Here is an 18113-nt window from a genome sequence, read left to right on the forward strand (position 1 = left end):
TCTTCACTTAAAAAGAAAATTCTTTTTTTTTTTTTAGCTCCCAAGGATCTCGCTCTCTTCAGAGGTGGCATTCCTCACTGTCCAGATAAAGGGGCCTACACAAGATTTCAGGAAGAGGAACACAGTGCTAGTAAAGAATACACAAAGTCTGGTCTTCATCCAGACAGACAAACCCATCTATAAACCAGGACAGACAGGTATGTAGAGAAATTCTACTAGTCGGGCAATGCTGAGAAGTGAGGGTCACCCTCTCGGCAGATTTTCCAGCCAAAGTTACCATTTTCCCAACCCATTTTCCCCCTATCTTATTACCCAAATTATTTGCTTTATCATGTCTCAATCTTATCAGAGATTTTTGGTTTCGTTTTAGTAAAATTCCGTGTTGTTTCCATGGATGAAAATTTTCATCCCCGAAATGAACTGGTAAGCATCCATATCTAAGGTTTGGGAAGGATTAGGGTGGAAATGCTCACCCAAAAGAGTAGGGAGGGCCAAGAAAAACAAGAAGATGAAAGATCTTCCTTGCTCCAGCCTCACCACAGATCTAGAGTCTTAGTGCAGGCAAAATTGAGGGGCAAAAGATGAAGAGGTCATTTCTCTTCAAACGGTAGTTAACCAGTCTGGCAATGTCAACCACATTTGCCGTTCTGAGCACGTTGTATTTAGAACAACAAAGAGGCACAAGACAAGTTAGATGCTATTCATACCCATGCTCTCCAAGAGTTTATGATTATAAAATTACTGAAGAATTTTAGTTCTTCCAAATAGGTATACATAAAATAAATTACATACATCATAGAATATGCATAATATTTATGTAGTTACACTAAGTGAGTGTCCCTTCTGCCAGCTAGTCTTCAACATTAAGGTAAAGGAAGAGGCTACTTTTAAAAAGTAGATAATACAATAAACAATATTGAAATTATCAGAAATGTTCTTGATTCACTTTTCTTAAAGAATTTTTAAATTTGTTTTGTTTTTTATGTATTTTTTAATTTGCTGTAGGGCATGTGCATTCAAGACAAAGAGAGAAAGAGGGAAGGTGAGAAAGCAAGCTGCAAGTCCAAGACTTGAACCTTAGCCAGCCATGTGGGAGTCCAGTGCCTTAACCACCGCACCAACCTGCTGGCTCTCTTGGCTTACTTTGTTTTTTTGTTTTTTTTTTTTAGAGGTTTTTGCCTTAGGTCACGTGCACTCAACAAAGAGAGACAGAGTCAGCGACAGTGATAGGAAAAGTAAGAAATCATCCCCCCAAAGGGATGGCCATGCCACAATCCCTTCTCTATTCTCTTCCTGGGATCTTGAGCATACGTACACAAATGCCCAGTGTGATTTCTAAGCCACCAGGTCAGCCATATGGGAGTCCAAGCCACCGGGTCAGCCATATGGGAGTCCAACGACATAACCATGACACCATCTGGTGGCCCCCTTGGTTTACTTTTTCTTTTTTTTTTTTTTAAGAATTATTTTATTTAACTTTCTTTCATTCTTTCTCTCTCTCTTTCTTTCTTCTGTCTTTCTTTCTTCTTTCCTTTTCTTTCTTCCTTTCTTTTTTATTTCTCTTTCTTTTTCTTTTCTTTTTATTTTTATTTTATTTATTTTATTTTCTTTGGAGAGGTTTTTGCTATAGGGTGTGTGCACTTGCCAGACAGACAGAGAGAGAGAGATAGAAAGCGAGAAATCACCCCCCAGGGGAGATAGCCACACTGCAATCCCTTCTCCTCCACTCTCCTCTCGGGATCTTGGGCACTCATGCACATGTACCCTGCATGAGTTTAAGCCATCGAGTCCGGGACTCAAACCATGGTCGACTACATGAGAGTCCAGCAACATTGCCATTGTGCTAACTGCTGGTCCCTTTCTCTCTTTTTCAATTTGACCAGAAAGGGACAGAGCAAGAGAGGAAAAGTGAGAAAGCAAGCCACCAGGTCAGGGACTCAAACTGCAGTCGGCCATGTGGTAGTCCAGTTCCCTTAACCATGATGCCACCTGCCGGCTTCCTCTTGGTTTACTTTTTTAAAATTTATTTATTTATTTACATTCATTCTCTGTACATCGTACAGTATACAAAATGAGATTTTTCCATGCAGAATACACTGTTTATTGACTCAATCAAAGATATTATTATACATGTTGTCAACAAATACTTTTCCACTTCTTGTTTCTTATATATTTTGCTCCCACTCCCCCCCCCTTAATTCCCTGTATCTCACCATCTGTGATTTCCCTCCTTCCTCCCACCCTCTGGTATCTACAGTTACTTTCCATGCCCTTTTTTTCTTAAGACAGAAAGCAAAAAAATCACCCCCCAGGGGGATGGCCATACCACAATCCCTTCTCCATTCTCGTCTTGGGATCTTGGGCATGCACACACACACGCACCTGGCGTGAGTTTAAGCCACCAGGTCAGGGACTCAAACCATGATCAACTACATGGGAGTCCAGTGACATAGCCATTCTCATTGGGGGGGGGGGAAATGTTCTCAGTCTTTTTGGTGAATTTTTCTAGTTCAGAGGTTCTGTCTTCTACATCTGAGATTTGATCTTCTGCATGATCTAATCTGCTTTTAATACTTTCAAGGGAGGTTTTGATTTCTTGCATTACAACCTTCATCTCTAACAATTTCCTCTTTCAGATAATGCAAGAACTTCCTCACCTCCTGGAACTTCTTGTCACTTTTCTCCTGCATATTTTGGAGTTTGTTGTCTCTCTTCTCTTGCATCTCTGTTAGCTTTGTCACTATAAATATTTAAAATTCTTGATCTGGTATTTCCATGAGTTCCCTTGTTTTGTCTGAGAAGCTGGCCGGTGAAGTCTGGGCAGAAGGTCTTCAGTGGTCCTAATCTCCCCCTTGGTTTACTTTTAGCCAAATAATTCTGAGGTTCCTTCCTGTCAGTCCTAATCATAATAATGTATAATGCTATTAATATACACTTTCTAATTTATATTTGACCAGAGAGGGACAAAGTGAGAGAGAGAGAGGAAGAGAGAGAGGGATAATGGGAAAACAAGCCATTAGGTCCAGGCCTCAAACCATGGTCAGCAATGTGGGAGTCCAGCACCCTTAAACACCATGCCACTGGCCAGCTCCCAGTCACATTCTTTACTAAGAGGATTTAAGTATTTGAAGTATATTATTTGTGAATGAAGTTTGCTAATATAAATACATGTAAACATATCTACTAGTGCATTTACTAATACGTTACTAACATATTAGCAAACATATTAGGTAATCTGGAAAGCCATGATGTATTTTTCTATGCAAAAAATGCATCATGACTTCCTGAGGACCCAATATTTAAATGTCATTCACAAATATTTTTCTGAAAATTGTCAACATGTAATTGTTGTTGAAACATCATTTGTTCTCTTCCTAGAATAATTTACTAATTTCCTTGAGCAGATTAGTTCTAGTTTTAGATATTGTAGGTTGAATTTTTCTACAGCTATTATTCTTCCTTGTAAGTTGTTAGATCACACAAAGTCTGAAATTATTGCCTTTGGTCAAATGCTAATCATATCTCTTATTTCTTTTTTTCATCCAGATTCCACTGATATACCTTGAGGTAAGCATCAAACAAAGAATCTTGTAAGGAAAAAAAAATGAGTAAATTTAGGAAGAAAGAAGTTTGGATAATCTTCCAAACAGATGAACTATTATAAAAACTTTCACATATTGGGACCAGCAGTTGGCGTAATGGCTATGTCGCTGGCCTCCCATGTAGTGGACCGTGGTTCGTGTCCCGGACCCGGTGGCTTAAAACTCACGCCGGGCGCGTGTGCGTGCGTGCCCAAGATCCCGAGAGGAGAATGGAGGAGAAGGGAGTGCGGCGTGACCATCCCCCCTGGGGGGGGATTTCTCGCTTTCTGTCTCTCTGTCTCTCTCTGTCTGTCTGGCGAGCGCACGCACCCTACAGTGAAAATCTCTAAAAAAAAAAAAAAAAAAAAACTCACGCTGGGCGCATGTGCGTGCATGCCCAAGATCTCAAGAGGAGAATGGAGGAGAAGGGAGTGCGGCGTGACCATCCCCCCTGGGGGGGGATTTCTCGCTTTCTGTCTCTCTGTCTCTCCCTGTCTGTCTGGTGAGCATACGTGCCCTATAGCAAAAACCTCTCCAAAAAAAAAAATACTTTCACATACTAATTCTCCCTACTCCTAAATGTCAGGTTTATTACATTTTATCTGCTTTCTGCATTTGTCTTTCCTGAAGGAAAAGCCAATGACCACCCCTCAAATCATCTGTGATGTTCAAGGACTATCACAACTCAATGATAGCTCCTCACACTTCTTGTTTACCTTTAGAACCCCAGAAGAAATCGAATTGCCCAGTGGCAGAGTATGAAGTTAGAGGGTGGCCTCAAGGAATTGTCCTTCCCCCTCTCATCAGAGCCCATCCAAGGCTCCTACAAGGTGGTGGTAAATACAGAATCAGGTGGAAACACAGAGCACTCCTTCACAGTGGAAGAATTTGGTAATGGAATATGGAAAGGACATGACTTTTGGGTTCATAGAGTGTTATCCACTAATAGATGTTTCTAATTTCCCATAGGAATGTTGAAGTTAGAGTACAGTCAGCTGTGTCTGCTTCTAAGGTCACTGCGATTGTGTGGACACAGAAGCTCATACGAGCTTGGTGACTTCCAGTGGCAAGTTATGCTTTGCCAAGTATGAACATGCTTATTTCAGCGAGAGTCCATCATTTCTTAGTATCCTTGAGTTCTGCTGGGGTCACAAAGTCCATTAGATTCCGCATGAACTGTTAAATCTTATCATCATAAAACTGACTGGTTCATTGAAAAATATATTTAAGAGTATTGATTTGGGAAAAATTATAGATGTGTTGAAAATATTTGTGTTTCCAGTAAATGTTGACCAACCCCCCTTTTTTTAATTATCTCTATTAACAGTGCTTCCCAAGTTTGAGGTCAAAGTTCAGGTGCCAAAGATAATCAGTATCATGGATGAAAACGTGAACATAACAGTATGTGGAATGTGAGTTAAATTGGTTTTGTCTAAAGTGTTTTATTTTGTCTTAATTATGAGTGATTATTTAGCTAGGTATAGAATTATACTTTTATTTTCTCTCAGCAACTTTTTAATATCATCCTATTGACTTGTTTTTGACTGATTATTAAAATTTTCAAATATACAAGAGAATAGAGACACCCTTAATCATGATTTAAAAATGAACATATTTCCATATGTGCTCCATCTTATTTTTTGCTTTAACATTTTTTAGGATAAATTTCAGAGATCACATTTTTCCATAAACGTAGTAATATGTCTAAAACATATAGAGATTTTTCTCACTTATCATGATACTAGATCACGCTTTTTTAAAGAATTATTTATCTTATTTTATTTATTTTTTTTAACTTGCTACAGTTATGAGAGAGAACGAGTGAGAGAAAGAGAAAGTGAGAAAGCAAGCTGCCAGGTCCAGGATCCAAACCATGGTCACCTGTATGGGAGTTCAGTGTCCCAACCACCACACTGCCTGCTGGGCTCCATATCACGTTTTTGAACTTAGAAGTTATTTTCCAATACTATTCTGAATTTACTGTCAGGTATTCTTATAGTCCTAAAAATGACTCATAAAGCTGCATGTTTACACATTGTTCTTTATCGTTATGACCCCTAACTACCATTTTTCCCCCAACTCTCTACAATGGACATTTCAACCAAGTACAAAAGGGAATAGAATAATAAAATATAACTTCTTGTGCACATCATCTATTACAAAAATAATGAAATTTACCAGGATTTTGCTCCACTTATTCCTCTTATGGTTTTTTTCTCTTGCTCTAATATTTTAAAGCAAGCCATAGGAATCAATAAATACCTTAAAGTTTTTGAAATCTATTACCATCTGTTTTGCTACATTAACTTATTGAAGGGAATAAGCTTTTAAATGTCTCCTTTCTGGACCTACCTGCTTGCCTCCTGCTGGAACACTGTTTTAGTTATGTTTATGCCCCCTCTGGGCAACGTAAGAGGGAACTTTGACTGTTTTACATAGATACTCTTGGTGTAAGGACAGTAAAATCTGTTTACTAATATAAAAGATGATCTCTCCCAGAATTTCCTTTTTTTAAGAGGTTTTTGCCTTTGAGTGCATGTGCTCACCAGAGAGAGAGAGAGAGAAGAATGAGAGGGAAAGTGAGAAATCACCCCCTCCCCCTAGGGTGGATGGCCACACTGCAATCCCTTCTTCTCCATCGTCTTCCCAGGATCTTGGGCACACACACACACAAGTACCCGTGTGATTTTCAAGCCACTGTGTCTAGAGCTCGAACCGTGGCTACCCATGTGGGAATCCAGGGGCATAACTGCTACACCATCTGATGGCCCCTCTCCCAGAATTTCTAATCCAGGCAATTTCATTTTCTCTTTTCTTCACATGTATGCCATAAATACTAATCCTGTATTGAGGAAGAAAGATGATCTGAAAAGATTGACTAAAAATGGGGCAGGGAAACCTAAAAATTGGAAGAAAAATTATCACGAAAAGCCCATAATTGGGATTTAATAGCTATGACTTACACATAAATAATTCAGCCACTTACACTATGCTTATAAAGAGTATTTGGCTCAGCGTCATGAGTATATACCTCCTACTAGTAATTCTCTAGATTAACTAGGCGTCTGCTGTTCCTCCAAACCTCCTCTTCCTCAGCAGTAAGTTTAGTGACTAGGCCTAAGCTATGAGGTTCTTTTTCATTTTTTACCTTATTTTTTAAAGAGAGATTTTTACTATAGGGCATGTGCACCCACCAGAAAGACAGAAAGAGAGAAATCACCCCCCAGGGGGACGGCCACGCCACAATCCCTTCTCCTCCATTCTTCTCTTGGGATTTTGGGCACGCATGCACACTCACCCAAGCATGAGTTTAAGCCTCCAGCTTCAGGACTTGAACTGTGGTTGAACATGGGAGTCCAGTGATACAACCATTAGGACATCTGCTGGTCCCCCATTTGGTCCCCCATTTTTACCTTTTGTGATTATAGATAACTCATTCAGTTCTCTTTAACATTGAAAATGGACTCAATTTTGGCAAACAAGCAATAGCAGAGGGAACCTGCAGGGTAAAGAAATATGTCAGCCTAAATATACTGGAACACCAAGATGTCTGGGCTTCTGCTTCAGTTCTGCCTCAGAACAATGCCCGAGCAATCATTTGTCTTACTCAATGGCATCCTAGGGTGGATCTCTATCTTGGACAGACATTTCAGAATAAATCATTCTTATTCCTTTTTTTTTTTTTGAAATAACATCAGAGGCATTTGCAAATAAGAAAGAACACTAAGATCCAAAGCAAAATTATTAGCAATTATTTTCATTTTTATGAAATAAGAGCATGAAAGAACTAACACAAGCATAGAGTACCCATACATTCACAACTATCGAAATTACTTTTTTAAATATACTCCATGGTATTCTTAGAGATATCTCTTTCTGTTTGTGAGTATAGTGTACATGAACGTGTATGTGTTTGGGTGCATGTTATGATTGTGTGTGTTGGGTTTGCTTATTTATTATTTATTTAGTTCTAGTCTTTTTTTTTTACCAATTTTTATTTATTTTATTTTAAAATTTTTTATTACCAGAGGGTATGTGCACTTTTTGGAGACAGAGATTAAAAGCTTCCCTTAGTGGGGCGTGGTCATGCTACAATCATTTTTCATCCGGTTCTCCATCCCGTCAGGACTTTGAGCACATATACACATGCCCAAGCAACCAGCCAGGACTCAAACTGTGGTCAGTCATATGTCTACGGAGCCAGCCCTATTTTCTATTTTCTATTTATTATCTAGATTTGTTCATTTAGTATACAGAATAAGTCTTGGTTATATAGTAACAAAATAAAAAGAATGATAAAAAATAAATAGACTAAATGAAAGAAAATTTTTTAAACCCCAAAGTGACTGTAGTGGTGCAGAGCAGTAAAGTTTCAAAGGTTTAATGGGTCATATTTCTTTGAGAGAGGCAATTTCCAGTCATTTCCAATTAGTGTAATGATAAAGATGTATAGGGAACTGGAGAGCAGAACCATTCTGTCAAGAGTTTGTTGTTGAGAATGCAGAAAGACTTGCTCAGTTTCTGACTTACTTCTCATCTGACAGATATACCTATGGGAAGCCAGTCCCCGGACATGCAACCGTGAACATGTGCAGAAAACTACTTCACGCTACCAATTGCTACAAGCAAATTTTCTGTGAGAAATTCAGCCAAGAGGTCAGTCTGCAGCATTCTCGCATACTAACTGTGAGATACCCCCTCTTCCTAACTATATATGAATATTAAATTCTTGAAAGTCAAGAAACATATTTAACCCAAAGAAAATGCCTTGGTATCAGAAAGTGAGTAGTGTAGATTCAGTAATTAATGATCTTAATCGTCATGACATTCACTGTTTTCTATGTTCTCAGCTCAACAGCGATGGTTGCGTCACCCAACAAGTGAAGACGAACTTGCTCCAGATTAAACATGCAGGCTATGAAATGGAAATTAGCGTGAGGGCCAAGATCAGAGAAGAAGGAACAGGTTTGAGTATCACGTGACTATAGGAGATAAAACAATAAATTTTGATTTATTTCTCATAACGACATAAGGGTCATAAAGGAGGTTTTCAAAAAAGCAATTAGGCTGAAGTAAATTCCAAGAGTACTTACCCTTTTCTATATATTTTTTCAGACCTGACAGTTTATGGAAATGGAACCATTGAAGTTACAAAAATTTTAACCAAACTCACGTTCGTGAACGTGGATTCACATTTTAGACGAGGACTTCCCTTTTTTGGACAGGTGAGTGTTTTGTGTTTCACGGGTAAGCAGGCTTAATATCCCCAAGCCCAGGGTACAATCCTGTAGTCCATAACTGGTTAGTATCAATTAATTAATATGACCAAAATAATAATAACAATAATATAATAAATTATCAATAGTAAATTATAGTAACTGTGTGCCAGATATCCTCTAATACATTTTAAGTGGGTTAATGTATTTCATCTTCAGTGCTACTATTTTAATACTATGAAGGAGGCAATGCTATGATCCCTAATTTGACGAAAGTGGAAACTGAGGTACCGAGAAGTGAAGTAACTTGATTAGCTGGTAAGAGTTGAGCTCCGTACACAGCCAAGTCTTCCAGGCTCCATCTAGGTGAAGAAGGAAAAGCACATATCTCAAGTTCACTTCTGTTAGACTCAGGGTATGTTAAGTGGCACATTGTAGTTATTAAAAATCTCCCTGGTCTTAATGGAAAGGCTGCAAATGTTCAAGAATAGACAAGCTATGAAAGACATGAGAACCATAATGAAAGTTTTGTAGTAAATATAAAAAGCTGTTTTTGTTTACTTTTGTTTATTCAGTTACGGCACCAAAGGCATTCATTCACCTGAGTCCCATTTCTGTCTGGGTGTTATCCACAGAAATTACCAAGGGCTTTTTTTCTGTAGGTGCTCCTGGTGGATGGGAAAGGTGTGCCTATCCCCAAAAAACGCATCTTCATTGCTGCAAATGAAGCCAATTATATTTTCAATGCAACTACCAACCAGCAGGGTCTCATACAGTTTTCAATCAACACTACCAATGTCCTGACAAACAAACTTTTTATCAGGGTAAGTACAGGGGGAAAAAAAAAAAAACTGACTACAAAGAGAAACATAAGTAAAAGTGATATACTCAAAAGGGAAGAAACACGGATTAAACTTAAGAGAAAAATAAGAAGCTGTTGTCCAACTTTGAGGTTATAGATTTGAGGACAATAGAATTTCACACGCAAGAAATGAAAGCGTTAGAAAATGTACCACAGAAGTGCCTGATAATTCCATTAGCATTACGTGTAAAATTCTGTGTACTATTCCAGGAAATATTTTATTTGGGTCTAGAACAGTTATCAGCTGTTTCTATAATTGGTGTATTATGTTTTATGTAATTTTGTACATCTATTGCGGTATTTCATAAAGCAATCACAGGATACACACACACACACTTAATATATATTACCAAATAATGATGATCAAAAGTGTTTTGTGGTTAAAAAAGTTTCCATGTTTGTAGTCTCAAATAAACAAGTAGTAAAACATTACAACTTACTGATCTCAGCGTCAATAAATAGCACTTAAATTATTTTCATTCCTAATGCTCATAGGTTAATTCCTTTTTAGACCATATAAAGATGTTTACTGATTTTTGTGTAATAGATACCTGCTTTTCCCGAGGGGCAAAAAGATGAACAGTGTCCAAAAGAATAAACAGACTTATAAATTGTTAGTGTGTTAGGTTTAAGTGCAATGCTTTTTAAAATAATACAAACATTATTATGATAACAAATAGAGGAGTCTATGAAGTAGGCCTAATCAATTTAGAAAAGAGCTAAGGAAATAGGTGGAATGAGCTACTCGATAGTTACAAAGGTTAAAGTTCAGAAGCCACACAGGTTCTAAAAACTGGAAGTTGGGCCAGTCTGTGATCTGGTGGTTAGGGCAGCTGGATCCCACATGCCAACCTGGTGGTTTGAGTGCCTGTGGCTTTATGTGTGAGTGTGCCCAAAATCTTGTCAAGATTGAAAGATGGAGAAAGGATTGTGGCATAACCATTTTCCCTGAGGAGTGCTTTCTCTCTCCCTCATCTCTCACTCTCTCTAGCTAGCACACTTGCCCTCTAGCAGGAAAAAAAAAAAGAAAAAAAAAGCCTGAAAGTCAAAGTAATAGTAAGAAGCATAAATTCTGATTTACTGATAATGATTATTACTATTTATAAAAAATTTGAAACTCAATAGGTACTCTATATAATGCACATATGTAGTCTTCATAAAGATCAGGGCAAATGTGGATCATAAGAAAACCACATACGAGTTTCAGAAATATTTTGGCACCAGAATAAACTAGTATATTAATTTCACTTTTTTCATGAACTTTTTGACATGCCTTCTTACGTGTGTAATAGAATTTTAATTAGACCAATTTACACTTCTATTATCTGAAACCTCCCTTTTTTATTTGTTTGGATCATTTATTATAGTAAGTTGGGACATTTTCATATAGCTCTGAGGGGCAGGGAAAAAAGTCAAAGTAATGATAAGGGAATCAGAGCAAAGGAGATAAATTTGTGGATAATTTCCTTTTAATATCTGCAATGGAGGGAGAACTCACAATTTGTTTATTTGGTGGTGAACAGGGAAGAGGAAGAATTACAGGGCATTTCGGATCAGAAAAGCCTTCATTTTCACTATTCATTTCGGTGAGGATCCAAAATGAAGGATTTCGAGACAATTTTATTTCTTTGTTTCGCTGTTTTATTAGGCCTACCTTGAGCTGCCCAGGTTGTGCTATAACTACGTGTGGGTACAAGAAGAACACCAGGACGCTCAGCACACTGCACATCACGTGTTCTCCTTCAGTGGGAGCTACATTTACCTGGAACCTGTGGCTGGTACCCTGCCCTGCGGCCAGACACAGACTATCAAGGCACACTATATACTGAATGGAGAGGCCTTAAAGGAGCTAAGAGAGCTCATTGTCTATTACTTGGTAAGAATAAAGACACGGAGTGTTTTTGGAGCTCTCAGCAGACGAAAGCGGTGAGACGATGAGACCAGGAGTGTCAAAATATGCTTCAGCATCTTGCTTTCTCACTCATGTTCCCTGGATTCTTTGACCTACGAGATAGATTCTCATCAGCAGAGACAACCTCCACAAGTGTGTCACGTGTGGGATAGGATGTTGAGAACTGTGTGGGGCTCAACACGCATTCCTTTTCTGTTGATTTTGCATTTCAGATCATGGCCAAGGGAGGCATCATCAGATCAGGAACCCAAGTGCTGCCTGTAGAGTCAGGAGACAGTGAGTACCCTCAAATCCATCTCCCCATTTTAGTCCTAACACATTCATCTTCACCCTCCGGCGACTGTTCACAAATGGGAAAGTCAGTCCCATTATTCTCTCACAGTTGGAGGGAGGACACTAAGGAAAAGTAAGAGCTTCTTAAGGACTTTTGGGCATTTTTTATTCATCAATTCATCAACAGATAAATTTGATTATTTACTGTCAATCTATCAGGCCCTCAACCAAAACACACAATTGTTTCACAATGTCTCTTCTGACATTAAAATTAAAATCTATTAAAAATCTAAGCTTGGGGGCCAGCAGGTGGCATGGTGATTGAGGTGTTGGACTCCCACATGGCTGACCACAGTTCAAGTCCCAGACCTGGTGGCTTGCTTTCTCACTTTCCCTTTCTCACTCTGTCCCTCTCCAGTCAAATTTTAAAAATAAATAAGTAAATAATTCTTTTTAAAAGAATCTAAGCTTGTTTTTCTGACAATAAATGCACCTTGATCATCTTAACATTACAGAAAAGACACAGCTAACCATTATGAGAAATGGGGAAGGAGAATGGTGGTATTTCTTTCTGTTCCAGACATTGAATATTTCATACATGAAATTGGGTTTATTTATGCATAAATTGGAGAAAAGGGGATGAGCATTTTTTGCTACTATTAATTCAACACATCACAGATTAGGCCCCTAAAAAGAGAGCCGCCCAGGAGCACTCTTATAATTAACTGAAATGCAGGCAAACATTTCACTAACCTCCGCCTCACCCCAGAGCTAAACTTAATTATTGATGTTAGGATTTGTTCCTTGTCTTTGATATTTACTTTTATTTTATGCTTCCTTTCTTTATCAAGTTATAGAATATCGATTGTATTTTTATTTTTCAATAAGGAACATTGAAACAGTAGTGAAAGAAGTATTTTCTCAGTTTAAAGCAAGTTACTAATGAGCACTCTAAACAATTAATAGCTGTTTGAATTAAACATTAAAGATTATTGTCAGTTTTGAATATCAATTTTCCCAACATTACCATAAGGATAATTAGATATGGAAATGGCCCTACTGGGTACATTTTACCCCTTCAATACATCTTCTTCTCTAATTTTTTAATAATGCCACATTTAACACAGTCAAAGAAACAGCTGAGTATCATTTTTTTTAGGGTTTTGCCAAAGGGTGCATGTACTTGCCCAAGAGAGGCAGAGAGAGACATAGAATAGACAGAGGGGTTAAGTGAGAAATCACCCCCAAGGGCAAATGACCATATCTCAATCCCTTCTCCATTTTCCTCTTGATATTTTGAGCATGCATGCATATGCCCAGCATGATTTTCAAAACACCAGATCCAGGACTTGAATCATGGAATTAGCCATGTAGAACCCCATGCCATTGCTGGTCCCAATAGTTGAGTAACTTAAAAAGTCATTTGTTGAGGCCAGCAGGTGGTGTGGTGGTTAAGGTGCTGGACACTCCCACATGGCCAACCATGGTTCCAGTCCTGGACCTGGTGGGTTACTTTCTCACTTTCTTTCTGTATTTCTCTCTGGTCAGATTAATATAAATGAATGAATAAATAAATAAATAAATAAATCATTCTTTAAAAAATGTTATTTGTTTACTTGCTTTTTTATCTTTTCTAATATTTTAATTTGAACTTTATGAAAAATTCTATCAAGAAATTTCTATGTAGCAATATAAGGGACAGTTATTTATTTACTTCATGAAGTTAACATGAAAACTTATTGAAGATAATTGAGCCACCATGGAAAGAATTTCTCTATACTGTTATTTAAATTATAATACCTATCATGAAACTATTTTAACCACATATTATTGGGTCTTCAGAAAAGTTGTGACAGTTTTCTGTTTCGCTATGTAAAACTGCATCATGACTTTTCTAACGACCCGATATAACTATGTTATTACCAATTTGCTCTCTATTTAAAAATTGCCGAAAATTCTGAACCTTCTATAATAGAAGAACAAACTTTGTTCACAATTTGCCTAAATTCAACTTTTTTATTGCTAAAGTTAAGTTTCCTCATATTATTCTCTTCTTCCACTATTCTGCACAGCATAAATTACTAATTTCAGAACAATTACTAAGTCTGTTCAAAATTCAGGATTCGGATTTTAAATAACAAGGCCTTCACAAATTTTATTATTGAACAGCTTAATTTCCTTTAACTATTCTTTCCAAAAGAAAAAAATATCTGCCATATTTTGTCTTTTTATTACATTTCAATCTACTTATTTCCTATTTTAGCTTATGTTTTAAAGCATTGTTTCATTGCTCTTCTGAATACCACAGACTGGGTAATTTATAAAGAGTAAACTTTATTCATCTCTGGTTTCAGGAGGTCCATGAGTGAGGCGCCATGTCTGGCGAGGGCCTTTGTGTTGATGGAGATGCTTGCAGAGTCCTGAGACACTGCAGAGCGTCATATGGCGAGTCCTTGGTGTCTGTGTCTCTCTGTCTCATCCTTTCTCCTTATAAACCCACCAGAATTCAGTCATTGAGGTCCCACTCTTATTACCCCAATTATAATCAGTTCCTAAAGATCTTGACTCTTAATCCCATAGATTTTGGTTTTTTGTTTTGTTTTGTTTTGTTTTTGAGAGATTTTTGCAATAGGGCTTATGTGTTGCTGGAGAGACGGAGAGAGAGAGACAGAAGGCAAGAAATCACCCCTTGGGGGAGGATGGCCATGCAACTGTCTCTTTTCCTCCACCCTCCTTTGAGAATTTTGGGCACTCATGTTCATGCACCTGGAGTGAGTTTCAAGACATTGGGTCCAGAACTTGAACTGCAGTTGGCCATGTGTGAGTCCAGCGACTTAACAGTTATGTCGCTGGACTCACACATGCTTCCCCCATGGTTGTTTCAACCTCTTAATCCTATCATAAAAATAGCCTCTATGGCTCAGTTGGTAGCATACAGGGCTGCAGTGCTGGAAGCCACAGAACAGTCAGGGTTCCAGTTCCCAATCTGGTTGGCCTGAAAACACACTGGACACGTGCATGTTCACCCAGGATCCTGAGGGGGCCTGGAAGAGTGAAAAATGGGATTGCAGCATGACTGAACCCTGTGGAGGGCTCTTATTTCTCTCTCTCTCTCTCTCTCTCTTTCTCTTTCTCTTTTTCTCTAGTACATGCACCTGTTTTATCATGAGTAATATTTTTTAAGTCATATATTTGAAAAAACAAACTCTGTGATTAGATCTTGCAAATTATAACTATATTTAAGTTGTGAGTCACTTCTGGTCTGAAGTCTAAATCAAATGGTTGGCATTCGGCATGTACACATGAGGATTTCAAAAAACTTGTGGCAAAATGGATTTAAAGTACCAGTTTATGTTGGTACTTTAATTTTACATCCATGCATAGTTTTCTCATGACATGCATTTTTAAAGACCCCATCATCTGTTCAGAAAAATGGAATTATCGATACTCTGGTCAATTTAGGCATCTGTTAGATGAAAAATCATATTAAAGAAACACATGAACAAAGGGAACTTCATTAACTTATTCTATAATTGAGGCCACTACGGGACACATCCGCCTATTAATTTCAGCACATGACTAGAACGACATTTGAAGAGACTACGCCACTGAATCCACAGACGTAGTTCTAGGCTGGATTAGACCCATCCTCAGTGTCCTGGCCGTGACCATTTCATCCCACTCTCTTGCTCCAGTGAAAGGCAGCTTCTCCTTGTCCTTCCCTGTGGAAGCAGATGTTGCTCCCATTGCCCGAGTGTTCCTCTTCACCATGTTACCAGATGGAGAAATGATAGGAGATTCTGAGAAATATGAGATTGAAAACTGTCTAGCCAACAAGGTAAGTGCTTACACTTAGCACTATAAGAACACAAAGAAATTATACCATAGTTACTACGTATTTTACCCCAATAAAAACTGAGTCCAGAACTAAAACGAGTCACCCACAGTGCCCAACCAGTCTAAGACAGTGAAATCTCCAGATAGCCAGTATAGCGTGTGTTCAATTACACAAAGTTACTACCACATAAGACACAATTCAGTTTTGTCCATGGTGTTCTCCTCTGCCGATTCGGTTGTGAGAGAATGTAAGATATCAAGACTCGAAAGTTCCAGAAACTTGAGGGACAAGCATAAATACTTAGACTCAGCTTATCATGCATCAAAGGCAAAGCTAGGCCTCCAAACACCAAACAAGCTACCTATAATTATGACCTCTCAGTTGTCTCCTAAGGACAAGACTGAACTATTGGATAAACCTTTTCAATAAACAGAGAAGGAAGGAAAAATGTGAGAACTGGCTCCTGAAGGCCGCTACCAGCATAGTCATGTAAAGGTGCACATGAAGGATGACACAGGAAGAACAGGTGACTGCACGCTCACGGAACTGGAGAAAATGAGGGGTGGCTTTTCCCTCATTTCCTACAGGTGGATTTGAACTTCAGCCCGGCACAAAGTGGCCCAGCCTCACATGTCCACCTGAGAGTTGCAGCTTCTCCTAAATCTCTCTGTGCCCTCCGCGCTGTGGACCAAAGTGTGCTGCTCATGAGACCAGAGGCCGAGCTCTCTGCATCCTCGGTGAGTTCCTGGCAGTCTCGGGGATTCGGAAGGGGCATGCAAGGGGCTCAGAGCAAGAGAAGCCTCCACTGGGAGTAAAATACAACAAATAAAAATACATACCGTTTACGAAGGCCTTGAGAGTTCTCAAGCTTTTTCACCTAAGTTTTCTCGTTTAATCCTCCCAACATCCTGAAGAGAAATAGCCCCATTTTAAAATGAGGAAACTAAGATTCAAAATGGTTGAGAGATTTGTACCTAATTACCCAGAAGTAAATGGCACAGGTGACATGTGATTCTGAAACTCTGCCTGAAAATTTTGACCCCTTCCACATTACAACTTATTTCTATGAAATCTCACTTACTAAGGTGAGTGCCCAGGATCTATAGCCTGGAATATGGAAGAAAGGGACTCCTGAAGGGTGTTCTTCCTTCTCTCCCCCTATTTCTCTCTCACATGTGTGCACAAATGCTCCATCTTGAAAATAACAAAACAAAAATAAATATTTTTTTTAAAAAAAAAGCTATATGTGGCTCGGTAAAATAAAGGTGAAGAATTAGCTAATAATTGCCATTTGAAAAAAAAAAAACTACCAAATATAGTTTTTGAAAAACCCAACTACCAAAAATGAAAAGTTCAGAAGCTACTTATCTAACCTATTTAAAATTAGATTACTCATATTTTGAAAATGTTCAATATAAAGCAAAAAAAAAAGACACACACTGTGAGTCTATCATTGACAAAAAGTTATACCAAATTTAATAGCTTTAACCAAATCACCATTTAATGAATGAATCAACATTTAAAAGGATCAATATTTGCAAGGTATTATTATCTTTCACTGTTGTAAGGTACATCAGTAATATTAAAGTTCCTTTTGTGTTTGTTCTAGTTTCTACTTCGTATGTATTAAATTTTAAAACCAAGATAATTATATCAAACATCTTTGTTGCAATTGTAATTATCAAAATTAACTTTATTCAGATTGGAGCATGTAATCTAAATTCTTCTCAACCTCAGTTAGTATTTTATTAACAGTTCAAAATACTCTTCATATCATAATAGTTATTCACAGAAGACAATGACCATTTTTCTATATTTTAATTAGAAAATGACATCAAGAAGTTAACCTGAAACAATCTTGTCTCTGGATATTTTCTTTGGAAACATACCTGATTTTTTTAATTGTCTCTGGGTGTGATAGTCTAGTCTAAACTAGTGTTTGCAGCATGTATTAAAGAAATTTAGTCTATTCACAAAATGTTATGTCTATCCTGTTCCATTTAGTCATATAAACTTAACAGCTACTACAATTGCATAATAAACCACTGAGTGTTAAAGAGTTTAGAAGAAATAATAAACATAACTGGACATTTAGGCTCTTGAGATTATAAAAATTTTGAAGCTCACTTGCTTTGAGCAATCACTTTAAAAACATATGTCCATCCAACATAGATAAAACATGCTCATTATGTGCCTATTTCATTCTTCTACTCAAGAACAAGGTAAACAGATAAATACATAAAGAAGTATAAAGGGTATTTGTGTTAGCTCTCTATTTCTGCATAACAATTTTCCCCAAAACAGTGCCAAAAGCAGTAAACATTTATTGTCCCATGCAATTTTCTCTGAATCTGAAATTTAGAGTGGCTTTGCTGGTAATTTTCTGGCTAGCAATCTGTCATGTGATTATGATCAACATGTTGGCCAGGAC

The 18113-nt window shown here is 37.8% G+C and overlaps 1 protein-coding gene across 1 annotated transcript in view; it reads left to right on the forward strand.

The window, feature by feature from the left end:
• The window catches only part of LOC102473797 (pregnancy zone protein), a 68744-nt gene that overhangs the window by 4648 nt on the left and 45983 nt on the right, over positions 1 to 18113 (forward strand). The window contains exons 3-15 of the mRNA XM_006164865.3: positions 38 to 197; positions 371 to 423; positions 3547 to 3567; positions 4304 to 4472; positions 4909 to 4993; positions 8126 to 8237; positions 8432 to 8546; positions 8697 to 8806; positions 9460 to 9621; positions 11308 to 11535; positions 11784 to 11847; positions 15540 to 15682; positions 16270 to 16419. Coding sequence (XP_006164927.1) covers positions 38 to 197; positions 371 to 423; positions 3547 to 3567; positions 4304 to 4472; positions 4909 to 4993; positions 8126 to 8237; positions 8432 to 8546; positions 8697 to 8806; positions 9460 to 9621; positions 11308 to 11535; positions 11784 to 11847; positions 15540 to 15682; positions 16270 to 16419 — 1572 coding nt within the window. The remainder of the gene's footprint in view (positions 1 to 37; positions 198 to 370; positions 424 to 3546; positions 3568 to 4303; positions 4473 to 4908; positions 4994 to 8125; positions 8238 to 8431; positions 8547 to 8696; positions 8807 to 9459; positions 9622 to 11307; positions 11536 to 11783; positions 11848 to 15539; positions 15683 to 16269; positions 16420 to 18113) is intronic.

This window comes from Tupaia chinensis, unplaced genomic scaffold (assembly GCF_000334495.1).
Source record: "Tupaia chinensis unplaced genomic scaffold, TupChi_1.0 Scaffold143747_1, whole genome shotgun sequence".
NCBI lineage: Eukaryota > Metazoa > Chordata > Mammalia > Scandentia > Tupaiidae > Tupaia > Tupaia belangeri.